At 43.0% G+C, this 18,643-nt stretch overlaps 1 protein-coding gene across 1 annotated transcript in view; it reads left to right on the top strand.

Annotated features, from left to right (window-relative positions):
* The window catches only part of LOC132394536 (uncharacterized), a 73,005-nt gene that overhangs the window by 28,555 nt on the left and 25,807 nt on the right, over window positions 1-18,643 (top strand). The window contains exons 5-9 of the mRNA XM_059970818.1: window positions 7,012-7,125; window positions 8,219-8,320; window positions 12,533-12,658; window positions 16,787-16,882; window positions 18,089-18,193. Coding sequence (XP_059826801.1) covers window positions 7,012-7,125; window positions 8,219-8,320; window positions 12,533-12,658; window positions 16,787-16,882; window positions 18,089-18,193 — 543 coding nt within the window. The remainder of the gene's footprint in view (window positions 1-7,011; window positions 7,126-8,218; window positions 8,321-12,532; window positions 12,659-16,786; window positions 16,883-18,088; window positions 18,194-18,643) is intronic.

Here is an 18,643-nt window from a genome sequence, read left to right as displayed (position 1 = left end):
CATCCTTCCAGTAGTGAGGCAACCAGAAATGAGCACAGTACTCCAAGTGGGGTCTGACCAGGGTCTGATATAGCTGTAACATTACCTTTCGGCTCCTAAACTCAATCCCATGGTTGATGAAGGCCAATGCACCGTATACCTTCTTTACTACAGAGTCATCCTGCACAGCAGTTTGAGTGTCCTATGGACTCGGACTCCAAGATCCTTCTGATTCTCCACACTGCCAAGAGTCTTACCATCAATACTAAATTCTGCCGTCATATTTGACCTACTAAAATGACCACCTCACACTTATCTGGGTTGAACTCTATCTGCCACTTCTCAGCCCAGATTTGTACCATATCGATGTCCCACTGTAACCTCTGACAGCCCTCCACACTATCCACAACACCTCCAACATTTGTAACATCAGCAGATTTACTGACCCATCCCTCCACTTTCTCATCCCGGTCACTTATAAAAATCACAAAGGGGACTAAGAACAGATCCCTGAGGCACACCACTGGTCACCGACCTCGAAGCAGAATATGACCCATCTACAACCACTCTTTTCCTTCTGTGGGCAAGCCAGTTCTGGATCTACAAAGCAATGTCCCATTGGATCCCATGCCTTCTTACTTTCTTAGTAAGCCGTGCATGGGGTACTTTATCAAATGCCTTGCTGAAATCCATATACAGTATATCCTCTGCTCTTCCTTCATCAATGTGTTTAGTCACATCCTCAAAAAATTCAATCAGGCTCGTAAGGCATGACCTGCCTTTGACAAAGCATGCTGACTATTCTTAACCATATTATGCCTCTCCAAATGTTCATAAACCCTGCCTCTCAAGATGTTTTTTATCAGCTTACCAACCACTGAAGTAAGACTCACTGGTCTATAATTTTCTGGGCTATCCCTTTCTTGAATAAGGGAACAACATCCACAACCTTCCAATCCTCCGGAACCTCTCCCATCCCCATTGATGATGCAAAGATCATCACCAGAGGCTCAGCAGTCTCCTTCCTCGCCTCCCACCGTAGCCTGGGGGAACACCTCATCCGGTTCCAGTGACCTATCCAATGTGATGCTTTTCAAAAGCTCCAGCACATCCTCGTTCTTATTATCTATATGCTCAGGCTTTTCAGTCTGCTGCAATCCCTACAATCACCAAGATCCTTTTCTGTAGTGAATACTGATGCAAAGTATTCATTAAGTAGCTCTGCCAGCTCCTCCAGTTCCATACACACATCTCCACTGTCACACTTTATTGGTCCTATTCTCTCATGTCTTACCCTCTTTCTCTTCACATACTTGTAGAATGCTTTGGGGTTTTCCTTAATTCTGTCCACCAAGGCCTTCTCATGGCCCCTGCTGACTCTCCTAATTTCATTCTTAAGCTTATTCCTGCTAGCCTTATAATTTTCTTGATCTTTATCATTATCTAGTTTTTGAACCCTTTGTAAGCCTTTCTTTTCTTCTTGACTAGATTTTGAACAGCCTTTGTACACCATGGTTCCTGTACCCTACTATCCTTTCCCTGTCTCATTGGAACGTACCTATACAGAACTCCACGCAAATATCCCCTGAACATTTGCCACATTTCTTACGTACATTTCCCTGAGAACATCTATTCCCAATTTATGCTTCCAAGTTCCTGCCTGATAGCCTCATGTTTCCCCTTACACCAATTAAGTGCTTTCCTGTCTGTTCCTATCCCTCTCCAATGCTATCATAAAGGAGATAGAATTGTGATCACTATCTCCAAAATGCTCTCTCACTGAGAGATCTGACACCTGGCCAGGATCATTTCCCAATATCAGATCAAGTCAGCCTCTCCTCTTGTAGGTTTATCTACATATTGTGTCAAGAAACCTTCCTGAACACACTAACAAACTCTATCCCATCTAATCCCCTTGCTCAAGGGACATGCCAATCAATATTTGGGAAATTAAATTTTCCCACCACCATTACCCTGTTATTATTACACCTTTCAGAATCAGTCTCCCTATCTGTTCCTCGATATTACTTTTATTATTGGGTGGTCTATAAAAAACACCCAGTAGAGTTATTGACCCTTTCCTGTTCCACCCACAGAGACTCCGTAGATAATCCCGCCATGACTTCCTCCTTCTCTGCAGCCATGCATTATCTCTGATCAACAGTGCCACAACCCCACCTCTCTTGCCTTCCTCCCTGTCCTCTCTGAAACATCTATAGCCTGGCATTCCAAGAAACCATTCCTGCCTTCTAACTCTCTGTAATGGCCACAACAACAAACCTCTGAGTACTGATCCATGCTCTAAGCTTATCTGCTTTGGTCATAATGCATTAAATAGATGCATCTCAAACCATTGGTCTGAGCACATCCCTTCTCTATCACCTGCCTATCCTCCCTCTCGCACTGTCTACAATCTTCCTCTATTTGTGAGCCAACCGCCCATTCCTCCATCTCTTCAGTTCGGTTCACACCCGCCCCCCCAGCAATTCTAGTTTAAACTCTCCCCAATAACCTTAACAAGCCTCCCTTCCAGGATATTGGTCCCCCTTGGATTCAAGTGCACCTGTCCTTTCTGTACAGGTCTCGCCTACCCCAAAAGAGGTCTCAGTGATTCAGAAACCTGAATCCCTGCCCCCTGCTCCAATCCCTCAGCCACGCATTTATCCTCCACCTCATCCTATTCCTATTCTCACTGTCACGTGGCACAGGCAGTAATCCCGGGATCACTACCTTCGAGGTCCTGCTTCTCAACTTCCTTTCTAACTCCCTGTAGTCTGTTTTCAGCACCTCCTCCCTTTTCCTACCAATATGTGCCATGAAGGGCTGTTCTCCTTCCCACTTCAGGGTATCATGGACATGATCAGAAACATCCCGGATCCTGGCACCTGGGAGGCAAACTACCATCGGTGTTTCTTTCCTGTGTCTCAGATTCGCCTATCTGACCCCCTAACTATAGAGTCCCCTGTCACTGCTGCCATCCTCTTCCTTTCCCTACCCTTCTGAGCCACTGGGCCAGACTCTGTGCCAGAGGCACAGTCACTGTTGCTTCCCCCAGATAGGCCACCCCCAACAGTACTCAAACAGGAGTACTTAGGGTTAAGGGGTCAGCTACTGGGGTACTCTCTAGTATCTGACTCTTGCCCTTCCCTCTCCTGACTATAACCCACTTATCTGTGTCCCAAGGCACCGGTGTGACTACCTGCCTATAGTTCCTCACTCTCCCTGAGCAGATGAAGGTCATCGAGCTGTATCTCCAGTTCCCAAATGCAGTCCCTAAAGAGCTGCAGCTCGACACACTGGGCGCAGATGTTGCCATCTGGGGTGCTGGGAGTCTCCCAGACATCCCACATCTGACACCCGGTACAGAACACCGGCCTCACAGATATTCTTCCTATTCCTATTCTTCACAGGTATCCTACCTCGCCTCGACCTGTTACCGCCTAAGCCCTGTTGAGGCAAAACCCTCCTACTCTGTGTCCCTCTATTCCAGCACCCGCTCTATAAAGTTGTCTTCATTTAAAACTCTTCTCGCTGTTCTAACTCACTAACGTCCACATGCTTGTGCAGTTGTGCCTCGATCAAAGAGAGAGCGTAGAGGAGATTTACAAGGATGTTGCCTGGATTGGAGGGCATACCTTATGAGAAGAGGTGTATAAGACGATGAGGGGCATTGATCATGTGGATAGCCAGAGGCTTTTTCCCAGGGCTTAAATGGCTAACATAATTTTAAGGTGCTTGGAAATAGGTACCGAGGGGATGTCAGGGGTAAGTTTTTCACACGGAGAGTGGTGGGTGCATGGAATGAACTTCCAGCAGTGGTGGTGGAAGCAGATTCAACAGGGTCTTTTCAGAATCTCTTGGATAGATACTGGAGCTTAGTAAAATATAGGGCTATGTGCTAGGGAAATTCTAGGCAGTTTCTAGAGTAGGTTACATGGTCGGCACAACATTGCGGGCCAAAGGGCCTGTAACGTGCCGTGAATTTCTATGTTCTATGTTATTCTACACAGGGTGGAAAAGTGGATAGAAAATCTTAGACCCAAGAGATTCTGCCGATCCTGAAAATCCACACAAAATGCTGGAGCAACTCAGCAGGTCAGGCAGCATCCTGACGAAGGGTTTCATTCTCAAATATTGACTCTATTCCTTTTCCTAGATGTGGCTTGTCCTGCAGAATTGCTCCAGAATTTAGTGTGAAGAGGTCTGAGAAGAAAATCACATTTTTAAGTTAGTATTTTAGAGAATGTGCATCTTTCACATAACCTGCTAGTGTGGAAATCTTCCCATTATTTTCACATATCTCCAAGCGTTAAGTTCAGCTGAGAACACTGGGAACTGCTGATAAAAGTATCCTTTCTGAAATTGAGTTCACGATAAAATTAGCATCAAAGGATCCCAACAAAAGGCCTGATGTTGGCAATGAAAATTTCATCCCGCAAAATATATTTCTGAGGGCTGAGTCTTGGAATAGGTTGAAAGCTTCATCTACATTGGTCTCTCGCCCAGGGAAGGTGGGAACTGTACAGTAGAGACAGCTTACACTTGAATGTGAGTGGGATTAATATCTAAACAAGAAGGTTTACTAATTCAGCACAGGGAGTTGGGGGGGGGGGGGCTAAACTAGTTACAGGGTGATGGGAACCAGACTGCCAGAACAGATAGTGGAGAAGTTATGGAGATAGATGTTGTTAAGCTCTCAGACAAGGTCAGGAATCAAAAGGTTGAGCATGGTGTGACTTATGTCATACTTATTTAGCCAAGCCTTAATGCTACTTTTGTGGAATATGGTTTGTACAAAAACTTGTTGCAAATGTTTTTGTGCAAAACCATATAATGAGCAAACACGAGGAAATCTGCAGATGCTGGAAATTCAAAGAACACACACAAAATGCTGGTGGAACACAGCAGGCCAGGCAGCATCGATAGGGAGAAGCACTGTCGATGTTTCGGGCCGAGACCCTTCCTCCTGATGAAGGGTCTCGGCCCAAAATGTCAACAGCGCTTCTCCCTATCGATGCTGCCTCCCACAGACCCTGGTGTAAAGACGATTGAGGCCTGAGCCCGGCCCTCAGTCTCCAGGATGTAGTATGGTGGTCAACTACTGCTTGTTCTTTCTTCCAGTCAATAAAAGCCGATATCTCGCCTTCACGTCTCAGAGAGAGTTATTGATGGTGCATCAACCATACAACAATTACAGCACAGAAACAGGCCATCTCAGTCCTTCTAGTCCGTGCCAAACACGTACTGTCACCTAGTCCCTCCGAACTGCACTCAGCCCATAACCTTCCATTCCTTTACTGTCCATATACCTATTACCTTTCTTGGATTTACTGTGTATGCCCACAAGAAAATGAATCTCAGCGTTTTACATGGTGACAGGTATGCACTGTGATAATAAATTTATTTTGAACTTTTGACATTGATGTTAATGCGACAAAAGTGTGTCTGAAGTAAAATACAGAAACTTGAGGAACTCAGCAGGTCAGGAACGGAAATGGGAGTTTCGGGCCAAGCTCCCTTATCAGGACAAGGGTCTGAGATAAGATAAGGCGGTTGTTTTAGTGGTGGAGAAAGTTGCAGCCGCTGATCCGCTCCTCTGTTTTCTACCTTCTTGTGTGAATACTTGAGGTGACAAATTCTGGATATAATTCCACAATAAATGGCATTTGAACTTCAAACTGACTGAAGACTAGATGCTTTTGTCTTCTCCATAACACACCCCTGCTTGAAGCTAGATCATGTGCTTGATAAGTATGAGGAAATTCCCAGTGAGTCATTTCAGATGGAGTTGAGATAAGCATATAACCATGACAACACAGAAACAGGTCTGTGCCAAATGCTTACTGTCATCTAGTGAAGCTTTTGTTGGAACTTTTCAGCTTCGGTAGGAGAATTTGTTGAAAATGTTTGTGCAAAACCATATTAAGCATATAACAATTACAGCACGGAAACAGGCCATCTTGTCCCTTCTAGTCCGTGCTGAACACTTACTCTCACCTAGTCCCACAGACCTGCTCTCAGCCCATAACCCTCCATTCCTTTTCTGTCCATACACCTATTATCTTTCTTGGATTTACTGTGTATGCCCACAAAAAATGAATCTCAGCATTTTACATGGTGATTTTCCTACTGAAGTAGGAACAAATATTCCTACTGTCAACTTAGTCAAGGGATATGGGGAGAAGGCAGAAACAGGGTACTGATTGTGGATGATCACTCCTATGCTCTGATTTATAAAGGCCAGCATACCAAAAGCTTTCTTCGCCACCCTATCCACATGAGATTCCACCTTCAGGGAACTATGCACTATTATTCCTAGATCACTCTGTTCTACTGCATTCTTCAATCCCCTACCATTTACCATGTATGTCCTATTTAGATTATTCCTACCAAAATGTAGCACTTCACACTTATCAGCATTAAACTCCATCTGCCATCGCTCAGCCCACTGTTATAACTGGCCTAATTTTCCCTGCAAGCTTTGAGAACCTACTTCATTATCCACAACACCACCTATCTTAGTATCATCTGCATACTTACTAATCCAATCATCCAAATCATCCAGATCATAAATATTTTTATTGTTCTGTGCATTGTGTTGGCATTTATCTTTATATTGGACATGACATTCAGTACAACATACTGATAGAGCTGTTTGACAACTTTATTCTTTCCTTATCATCCAATCTGCTTTCACCATCCTTTCAGGTATTGAATTTTGGATCAGAAGAACTCACAGCTTAAACAAGTCTGCTCTGTGATTTTTTTGTTCCACGGTTTACCTTAAGTTTGTATCCACTAGTTGCAGACCCCATCCTTTCATCAAAATTCCTCACAATTTTAATTACTTTCAGTAAATCCAAGTAGTAAATTTATTATCAAAGTACATATATGTCATCATATACTTCCCTGAGATCGCCCTTTTGACCTTTCTACTCTGAGTGCTCATAGTTGTGGTTTTGAGAGAAACACATTCCTGTAGCAATTTGCAATGTTGTTTTGAACTAAAATGTTTAATATTCACTCTTTCAGGTTTATCAACTCTGCAACTCTCTACCTTGCATCTGTCCATTGTAGCACTAATTTTTGGAGTTGCTGTCCTCATCGGCATAATAAATTTATGTTTGCATGAGAAAGACACAATAAGTAAGAGGTTTTTGTTATTTGTACTGTTGAAATTTTTAAATGTATTACATCTTAAACATTGAGCCCTGTATAAATTGGTTTATGACATCCAAATGTTCTAAATTCTTGTCTTTGGGTGTGAAGCAATAGTTTGAGTGTGTAGATGATCTGTGTTTGCAAAGGCTGTGGACCTTAAGACCAGGGGTTCCCAGCCTTTTTTTGCCATGAGCCCCTACCATTAACCGAGGGGCGGGTGGTGTCCATGGACCCCAGGTTGGAAACCCCTGCTTAAGACCATAAGACATAGGAGTAGAATTGGGCATTCAGCCCATCATGTCTTCTCCGCCATTCATTCATGAATGAATTATTTCCCCCATCAAACCCATTCTTCTGCCTTCTCTCTGTAACCTTTGACACCCTTACCAATCAAGAAATTACTAACTTTTGCTTTAAATATACCCAAAGACTTGGCCTCCAGAACAGTCTGTGGCAATGAATTCCACAGATTCATCCTCTGGCTAGAACCAGATTTGATCACAGCTTTCAAGTGGCATTAGATCAATAGAAAAAGTTTATAAGAATAAACTGAAAATGGCTCTCAATTTGAATTTCTCGATCAGAATTGGTTTATTATTAATGAGGTACAGTGTTCATACAGATTGAATCATTACAGAATACATTGAGAGTGGCACAAGGTAAAATGGTAACAGATGCAGAATAAAGTATAACAGCTATAAAGAAATTGCAGCACAGATAAACAATAAGCTGCAAGATCATAACGAGGTAGACTGTGAAGTCAAGAGTCCATTTTAATGTACTAGTAAAAAATTCAATAGTTTTATTGCAAGCAAGTAGAAGCTGTCCTCGTGCCTGGTTCCTGCTTTCAGGCTTTTGTATCTTCTGCCCAATGGGGGAGGGAGGAGCGAGAATGGCTCCTTAATTATGCTGGCTGTCTTACTAGGCAGTGGGAAGCGTAGACAAAGTCTATGGGGGAGAGTTGAACATGTTGCTTTTCAATAAAAAGTAGACAGGACCAGATAACTGAGCAATTTCTGAATGCCAGCGTTGTATGATCCTAGGTGTAATGTTGAAATGGAACACTTATTTTTTCCAGCTCTTCACTTGCAGAGATTGATGCTGCTATTTCCCCTTTGTGCCGGAGCACTTTCGCTCATCGTTCTCTTCGCTGCAATTTTGTGTTGGGGAGCAACTGCAGGTACAGTATGTGCATCTGTTTCTCTCTTAGCTGATAACTTTTTATATAATCTCGTAGGTAGAATAGTACAGTGAGCATTTAGTATAGGAGCACATCTACAAGGAGTCCTGCCACAAGTAGGCAGCATCCGTCATCAAGAACCCCCACCGACCAGGCCATGCTCTCTTCTTGCTACCACCGTTGGGAAGGAGGTGCAGGAGCCTTGGGTCAGGAACAGTCATTACCCATCAACCACCAGGCTCCTGAACCAGCACAGACAACTTCACTCACTTCAACAGTAAAGTGATTCCACAACCTTTGGATTAACTTTCAAGTACTTCCCAACTCATGCCCTCAATGTATCCATCTATGTATCAATTCTTATGGCTTTTTCCATTTGTCGTTCTTTCTGCATAATTTTTCATTGATTCCATGGTATTTCTTTGTTCTACTGTGAATCCCAACAAGAGTACGACACATACACACTTTGACAATAAGTTTACTTTGAAGATAAGTGTGGTCAAAATCCTGCACTTTCCATTTGTAACTGTTACATTACAGGATTTTCCTTGGTTGCCATAACATTGAACCACGTAATTCCTTTGTCATACCCTCTCTTTCCTGATTTAAATGTGCTCCCTTGGCAATGGTTTCAGTTGATTTCATATCTCCTTCAGGAGTGTTTGCATCAGATCATGTTTCATAGCACTTATACAGGGATTTGGGTTACATTACTATCTTGTATATGCTCTTTAATTACAGCTGACAGAGCTGGTGATAACCAACAGTTAACCATGAAGAAATAATGTGGTTTATACAGTTCTTTTCACTTCTTTCCTGCTGAAGAAGTATATTTGAATGTGGAAACAACTAACACTGAATTAATTTCAAGTGAAAATTCAAAGTAAACTTATTATCAACATACTTGTATGCCACCATTTACTACTGAGGTTTATTTTCATGCGGGCATTATTAGTAGAACAGCGAATGCAATAGAATTAATGAAATCAATGTTACACACAAACACTGACAAACAACCAATGTGCACTGAAGACAAACTGGTCAAATATATAAAAATAAACAAATGAATAAATAAATAAATTAATTTATTAATAATACTGAGAGCATCAGAATCAGATTTAATATCACCAGCCTGTGTCATGAAATTTGTCAACTTTGTGGCAGTAATACAATTCAATACATAATAATAGAAAATACCTATAAATTACAGTGTGTGAATGTATAATATATTAGTCAGGTGTAGTTTATTGGCATTTAACAACATATAATGTATAGAAAAGAGATGTTTCTTTGAGCCAGGGTGTAAAACACATCGCTTGGTTACTTGTGAAGGTGAGGATAAAATCTACAGATTAATCACACATAAATAAGAAGCGAAGTGCATTAATATTAAATATCGAAAGGCACAGAACAGTTTAACCTGTGACATTTTGAATATGATGCGGCCAGAGATTTAGTATATAATGGCCTGGGGGAAATAACTGGTTCTCATCTTGACTAATAAATAAAATAGTTAAAGTAGTGCAAAAATAGAATTTAAAAAAATAGGGCAGTAGTGTTCATGGGTTCAATGTCTGTTCAGAAAGTGGATGGTAGAGGGGAAGAAACAGTTGCTGAAATACTGAGCATGTGCCTTCATGCTTCTGTACCTCCTTCCTGGTGGTAGCAATGAGAACAAGGCATTACCTGGGTGGTGGGATCCTTAATGATGGATGCCACCTTTTTGAGGCACTGCTACTTGAAGATGTCCTGGATAATATGGAGGTTAGTGCCCTTGATGGAGCTGACTAAGTTTACAACTCCCTGCAGCTTGCTTTGATCCACCCCCATACCAGTTGGAATGTTCTCCACGATATATATGTAGAAACTTTGGTGACATAGCAAACATCCTCGAACTCTTCAAAAGTCCTTGAAAGTGGATCCATAGTTTCAAGTATCAGTTCGGTTTGATGTGAGTGAAGTTATCCACCCTGGTTCACGAACCTGATGGTTAAGAGGTAATAACTGCTCCTGAACCTGGGGATGTAGCTCCTGAAGTTCCATTACCTCCTTCCTGATGATAGCAGGAGCATGGCCTGAATGGTGCTGCTTTTCTGTGACAGTGCTCCATATAGATGTTCTCAGTGGTGGGGAGGTTATGATAGACTGAATTCTACAATTTTTTGTGGGCTTTTCCACAAAAGAGAATTGGAGTTTCCTTACTGATGGAACCGGTCATTATTCTCTCCACTGTGCATCTTCAGAAATCTGTCAAAGTTTTAGATCTGAGCAAAACCAAATCTGAGCAAACTTCTAAAAAGTAGGGTTCCAAGAAAATCTTGAAGTGTAACTTTCAGGTTGAGTCGGTGGTGAGGAAGGCCAATGTTAGAATTTATTTCAAGAACTTTAGAATACAAGAGCAGGAATGTGACGCTGAAGCTTTATAAGGCACTGGTGAGGCCTCACCTTGAGTATTGTGAACAGTTTTGGGCTCCTCATCTTCAAAAGATGTGCTGGTATTGGAGAGGGTTCAGAAGAGGTTCACAAAGATGATTCTAAGAATGAAAAGGTTATCATATGAGGTACGTTTGATGGCTCTGGGTCTATACTCGCTGGAATTTAGAAGAATGAATGGGAGGTCTCATTGAAATCTTTCTAATGTTGAAAGGCCTATACAGAGTAGATGTGGAAAGGACATTCCCAATGGTAGGGGAGTTTAGGACAAGCAGACACAGCCTTAGGATAGAGAGGCATCTATTCATAACAGAAATGCAGATAAATTTCTTAAGTCTGAGGGTGGTGAACTTGTGGAATTTTTTGCCACAGCAGCTGTGGAGGCTAGACCGTTGGGTGTATTTAAGGCGGTGATTGATAGGTTCCTGATTGGACATGGCATCAAAGATTATGTGGAGAAGGCCAGGGAGAAGGGCTGAGGAAGGGAATAAAGGATCAGCCATGATTGAATGGTGAAGCAGATTTGTTGGGCTGAATGACCTAATTCTGCTCCTATGTCTTCTGGTCTTCTGGTCTTGTATAGGGACACTGCCATGCCCTCTTTGTGATGGTACTTGTACACTGGTTCTATGATGATCTGAGAAATTTAATGTCACTGAGGTGGTAAGCAGATGGGTTGGGACGAATTTCCTTGATACCAAGATTATTGAACCATAACCTGGGCTGGAGCCCTAAGACCACAGTACATTCTGAAGGAATATTAGATTAATCTACCAACCAGCACATCCGTGGACTGTGGGCGGAAACCAGAGGACCCAGAGGAACCCCATGTAGTCACCGGTAGAACGTATAGACTCCTTACAGGCAGTGGCAGGAACTGAACCTGTGTCGCCTGTACGGTAAAACATTGTGCTAGCCACTGCTCTGTCGTGCCTCCCCAAGGTGTATTGCTCCTGCAACCGGAGAGTGACCTCATCATGGCAGTACAGGAGGCCTCGGACTGACATGTCAGAATGGGAATGGGGAGTGGAATTTAAATGGCTGGCCACCCAGAATTCCTACCGGTTGTGGACAGAGCATATATATTCTTTGCAGGTAGAAGAACTGGGCATGTCAAGGAAGATGTTAAGATATTTCCCACAGTGACAGAATCTCAAACAGAGTGACACTGTTAAAATCACAAAAAGAGGAAATCTGCAGATGCTGGAAATCTGAGCAACACACACAAAATGCTGGAGGAACTCAGCAGGCCGGGCAGCTTCTATGGAAAAGAGTACTATCAACATTTCAGGCCGAAACCCTTCCGCAGGACCCTTCTGTTTCCTGCTCCCTCTCCTCTCCCCCCCTTCCCCATTTCCTAACCATGATTCCCCTCTCCTTGAACCCTTCCCACTCTCAGTCCACAACAGAGACCCATATCAGAATCAGGTTTATCATCACTCACGTAGGTGCTCCCTTACCTGTGAACTTGATAGCCCACTTAATGGCTGCAATATTTCATTGTATCGCAGAAATTCATTTTGTTCCACTGGTTGGCCTCCCCTACCTTATCTGCAAATTCCAGTAACTGGTTTCCTCTTTCTCAGTTCCGATAAAGGATCTTCGAACAGCAATGTGAACGATTTCTCTTTCTGCAGATACTGCCTGACCGACACTTATTCCGGCATTTTTTTTTATTTCAGATTTTCAGCTTCTTGATTATTCTTTAATGCAATGCTTAGTGTTCTTTTTAGTTTAAAATTTCATGTATAAAATAGTTTTATCTTGTTCTTTTATTAGGATATTCTGACATCCCAGTGACCATAATGGTGATTTTATGCATTCTGCTAATACTGATCTTTTTGGCGATGTGTAGTATGAAGAAATATGACACGAATTGGATCAATGAAATGTTCTCATCCAAATGTAAGTTCAAATAAGAGTTATTGGATTTTTGAAAAAGAAGCCACACTCAGGTTGAAAGAGCCTCATATTCTGTCTGGGTCACCTCCAACATGATGGCTTAAACAACAATTTCATTAAACTCTATTAACTTCCTTCCCCTTCCCCTTCTCTCTTATTCCATTCCACATTCTCACTTCCTTCTTAACGCTTCTCCTCCCTTCACTTGCCCATCACCTCCCTCTAGTACCCCTCCCCCTTTCCTTTTTTGCACGGTCCATTCTCCTCTCCTATCAGAGTCCTTCATTTTCAGCCCTTTACCTTTTCCACTTCTCACTTCATCCCCGCTCCTCTATCCAACCAATTCTCCCCTCCCTCACCTGGCTTCATCTATCAGCTGGCAGCTTGTACTCACGACCCTTCCCCCCGCAGCCCATCTTCTTAATCAGGCTTCTTCCCCCCTCCTTTCCAGTCCTGATGAAGGGTCTCTGACTAAAACATTGACTGAATATACCCCTCCATCGATGCTGCGGAGTTCCTCCAGCATTTTGTGTGCGTGTTCCTCAGGATTTCCAGCATCTGCAGAATCTCTTGTGTGTATTCTAACTTGAAAAACATGTTTAAAAGCCAAGGTTAAATTTCTTCCTAGTCTACTTATTTAGACTTTATCCTTTTCTACTTCTCTAACTGCTCTCTATAGCTTTAACCCATTCTCATTGAATCCTGTTAGCCCTGTCGACTTCATCAGTATGTCTCCCAAAACATTAATGATTCCTGGCTTGGTTTATCAAGAGAATATTTCCTTCAACAATTACTCAAACAGAATGAACATTTTCTGTAATCTTCTCTCAGGAAAGTTAACTTGCTTCCTCTAGCTATTTATCTTCCTTGTTGTTGAGATGATTGGGACTGATGTTTAACTGACATGCACTGAAGGGAGCTCAATTATATTTCTGCTTGTTTGCAAGAGGCAAGATAAAGCCCAATTATTCTTGTCTCTTACAAACAATCTAAGTAAAGCACAGGAGAATGAGGGGCAATGCCGTAGAGGTAGACAAAATGATGAGGGGTATAAATAGGGTGAATACATGCAGGCTATTTCCCTCTGGTTGAGTGAGATGTGAGCCAGAGCTCATTGGTTAGGGGTGAATGGTGAAATATTTAAGGGACATCTGAGAAGAAATTTCTTCGCTCAGTGTTGAACGAGCTGCTAATGGGGATGGCAGATGTGGGTTCCTTTGGAATTTAAGAGAAGCTTGGATAAGTACAGCGATGTGTGCAGGTAGATGAGACTAGGCAGAAGATCAGGCCAGTGTGGACTACATTTGGACATTCAGAAGACCTTTGACAAGATGCCACACATGAGGCTGATTAAGAACAAGTTACAGGAAAGTTACTAACATGGTTAGAGCATAGGCTGATTGGTAGGAGGCAGCAAGTGGGAATAAAAGGAGCCTTGACTAGTTGGTTACCAGTGACTAATGGTATTCTGCAGGGGTTGGTGTTGGAACCACTTCTTTTTATGCTGTATATAAATAATTTAGATGATGAAATAGATGGTTTTGTTGCCAGGTTTGCAGATGATATGAAAATTAGTGGAGGGGCATTGAGCAAACAGGTAGGATGCAGTAGGACTTAGAAAGATTAGAAGAATGGGTAAGAAAGTGGCAAATGAAATATAATGTTGGAAAATGCATGGTCATGCACTTTGGTAGTAGAAATAAATGTGCAGACTATTTTCTAAACGGAGAAAATCCAAAAATCTGTGATGCAAAAGGAATTGGGAGTCCTTGTGCAGTACACTCTAAAGGTTAACTTGCAGGTTGAGTCAGTGGTGAGGGAGGCAAATGCAATATTGGCATTCATTTCAAGAGGTCTAGAATACAAGAGCAGGGATGTGATGCTGAGGCTTTATAAGGCACTGGTGAGGCCTCACCTTGAGTATTGTGAACAGTTTTGGGCCCCTCATCTTAGAAAAGATGTGCTGGCATTGGAGACGTTCCAGAGGAGACTTACAGGGATGATTCTAGGAAAGAAAGGGTTATCATACATTGAACGTTTGCTGACTCTAGGTCTGTACTCGCTGGAATTTAGAAGGATAAGGGGAGAGGGTGGATCTCAATGAAACCTTACAAATGTTGAGTTGCCTAGGCAGAGTAGTTGTGGAAAGGATGTTTCCTGTGGTGTGAGAGTCTAGGACAAGAGGGCACAGGATAGAGGGGCATCCATTGAAAACAGAGATGTGGAGAAATTTGTTTAGCCGGAGGGTGGTGAATTTGTGGAATTTGTTGCCACATGCAGCTGTGGAGGTCAGGTTGTTGGGTGTATTTAAGGCAGAGATTGATAGGTTCTTGATGGCACACAGCATCAAAGGTTACGGGGAGAAGGCTGGGAAATGGGGTTGAGGAGGGAAAAAAGGAGCAGCCAAGATTGCATGGTGGAGAGCAGACTCGATGGGCCAAATGGCCTAATTCTGCTCCTATGTCTTTTGATTTGATAGATGAGCTGAAGGGCCTGTTTCTCAGCTGTAACTCTCTGACCCTGCCACTGAAGAGAGAAATGATGTATAATTGATCACTTTCACAGTCATTCAGTCAGCACACATCAACCAAGACTGATAAAATCCACTTGGAGAACCACAAATAAAGAGCAGAGATCTTTTTAACCAGTAGCTCAGGACCATGTATTCAGCTTGGAAAAGGAGCAATAGACCAAGTGGCCTCAGTCTGCAATTCAGAAAAACATCTATTGAAAACAGAATTCAAAGGTTAGATGATGAATGCAGAAAACCCAAAGTAACCTTCAGCTTGGAAAAGGAGCAATAGACCAAGTGGCCTCAGTCTGCAATTCAGAAAAACATCTATTGAAAACAGAATTCAAAGGTTAGATGACGAATGCAGAAAACCCAAAGTAACCTTCAGTGTTAATGCCATGATGGTTGTGATATCAAAAACAAACTTTGAGCAGAGAGGAAGCTCTTTTTAGTGGTAGCAGAGGCAGATTCATAAGGGACAAGTAAGAGACTCTTAGAAAGGCACAATGATGAAAGTAAAATGGAGGGCTGTGTGTGCAAGGAAGGGTTGGAGAAGGTTAAAACGTCAGCACAACACTGTCAACCAAAGAGCCTATACTGTGCTGTATTGTTTTATGGTAATTCAATGGTTGAATGCATCCAGATTTAATCTCTGATGTGCTCCTACCTTCTGCACTGCAGTGTACAGGAAAACAAAGTCCAGAATCCTTTGTACCTTCCGGGAGGTCAGTAGGGTTAGCTAGTATCTGGCAGAACAAGTAAAAAGCCATGAGAATTGGCCAGAGAACGAGAGGATTTTTTGGTCATTACTTAAACCCATAGAAGATTCTTCCCATTTTCTATGCGTCCACCTGTCTCCTAAACATCGAGTAAACACCTGCTGTCCTCAGCAAACAACTTCCCCCTCTTGCACTGGAGGGAACGGAGAGTTTAGTGTTGTTGAGACACAAGGGACTACAGATGCTGGAATCAAGAAGAACGCACAAGGTGCTGGAGGAGCTCAACTGGTCAGGTAGCATCTGTGGAGGGAAATGAGTAGTTGACGTTTCAGGTTAAGACCCTTCATCTGGATTCAAGTCTCACTTGGAGACTCGGTATGTCCCCATCGGCCCTCGCCAATTATGTTATCGCAGTACCATAGAAAGCATCCTGTCTGGGTGCACCGTAACCTGGTATGGCAACTGCTCTGCCTGTGACCTCGCAAAACACACTGCTGAGCACATCACAGAAACCAGCCTCCCCTCCATGGACTCTGTCTACACGTCTCACTGCTTTGGTAAGACAGCCAGCAAATTGAACAACCCAGACACGTCCTGCACTTCCTCTCTTCTCTCCTCTCCCACTGGGCAGCAGATAGAAAATCCTGAAAGGATGTACCACCTAGCTTAAGAACAGCTTCTACTCCACTGTTAGACGACCACTGAACGGTTCCCTAATCCACTGCGCAATGAGTCAGTCAGTATGAACAGTATACGAGACAAACTTCTTGCTACAACAATAATAAATCTTCCGTAGTTGCTGCCTAGCCTGCTGAGTTCCTCTTGCGCTTTGTGTTTTGGTTTAGCATTGGGTGCATTTGTTGAGAATACTGTAACACTTTCTGTTTTATTTGGCGACAGTTTGTAGGGTCACCCTGGATGTAGTAAGCCCCCTGAGTGGAGTCATTGTCATCTGTTCATCTTCAATTCTGATCTCACAAATAACAAAGGAAAGCGGTGAGTGTTAACTGGTGGTTGCCATGATCATAAGGTTAATTCTTAAAGTAATAGTCCATGAGATAGTAGAGAAACTGCTGAGAGATGCTGTGGAAAGCCTTAAAACCAAATTTCAGCACCTAGGAGGGGGTCAACTTGCTGCGCCTGTGCTACACTTTGCTGGACTAATCAAAGCACAGCAGTGCTCAACCGGACTTCCACCTTAGTCCTGTGTTAATCTTCCTCTTATCAGGTGCAATGATCCCCATCTCAGCCGCTCCTTGTGACGGTGCATCTAGTGAAGAAAATTTTCAAGCCCCTTCACATCCCGACTGAAGTTCATTATATTTCAAAATCTTTATTCACATTAATACAAGCATACACAAGAAGATGCAGTGTAGAACTATTGCATTCAGTTGTGTCACTTGTTTTTAAACTCTGACACCATTGCCACTCACGAGGCCCCTTATGGTAACACAGTACATTGATGTTTGAGGGGCATTTCCACCCTGCTCAGCCCATCCATGTGCAGTAGTGGAAGACACCGATCCTGTCGTTCTTCCCCACAGAGCCCCAGCACGTACTCCGGTACCCGGGAATGCATCCAGTCACCAACATTCCCTTATGGATATGTCGCTGTGCTGGAACACCACAGTAAGTTTCGGGCGGAGCAAAAAGCACTCAGCACTGAGCTGACGCCACTCCATTGGCAGATGATGTCTGCCTCAGCGTGCGACCCCGGGAACAGCCCGGAGATCAGAGAGTCCTCTTATTCAGCTGCCGGGGATAAAGCGTGGCACAGAGCCTTGCACCCATCTCCGCAGCATCTTAGCAAGAGCACAGTCTGCCGAGACGTGGGAGACTGTCTCCTGTCTGCTGCAGTTGTCCCGAGGCCAGTGTGCATTGGTGATGATACATCAGCTGTAGGGGGAAGCTCTGACAGGAAGGGCACCACTCGCTGTCAGCCAAGAGTAGTCTTGGCAAGTTCTGGCACTGAGGCAATGGTTTGTACATTGTGCTCAGAAATAGACTTACAATTCTAACCCTTACCTTCAATATTGGGGCACAGTGCATAATGTTCCCTCAATTCTACATCCCTCATTTTATCAGTGGCTCCAAGATGAAGCCACCCTCTTACTAAGAGTTAGAATTTGCATGTGGTTTTTTAACTGGTAAATTGCAAACAATACACTGTGTGTTTATTGTCACGATGCTCTCTGTTGGCAGGTAAAGGATGCAAAACACCCGCCCATTTTCAGAGTAGTACCATCTGTACCGTGGTGGTACCATTGATAATTCTGGTGATCATCTTCTCAGTTAATGCCTTCTTTTGTAAGTAACCTTATCACAAACACAACAAAAAACATTATGTCACAGCAACCGTGTATATATGACACAGAGTAATACGATAATTTAGAACACAGATCATGAAGGATCCCACCCACCCTGCTCATGGACTGTTTGTCCCACTCAGATCTGGGAGGAGGCTCTCTAGCATCCATGACAGAACTACCAGACTCGGTCACTTTCCCAAAGCAGTAAGGCTTGCCAACACCTCTGCACCCCAAACACCACTACCTTATCATTTTCTGATGGTCACTGCATGTACAGACGCACCTGTGTCTAGCGTAATGTTATGGACGTACAATCAAGCTATGCATATAAGCTATCTTTTGTATTTATATTTATTATGTTTTTTATTATATGGTTCTTTATCCTTGTGTGCTTTTCACATCTGGAATAACAACTGTTTTGTTCTCCTTTACACTTGTGTACTAGAAA

This window comes from Hypanus sabinus, chromosome 5, assembly GCF_030144855.1.
Source record: "Hypanus sabinus isolate sHypSab1 chromosome 5, sHypSab1.hap1, whole genome shotgun sequence".
Taxonomy (NCBI): domain Eukaryota; kingdom Metazoa; phylum Chordata; class Chondrichthyes; order Myliobatiformes; family Dasyatidae; genus Hypanus; species Hypanus sabinus.
The sequence above is the reverse complement of the archived record's forward strand: the minus strand, read 5'-3'. Positions and strand labels throughout refer to the sequence as shown.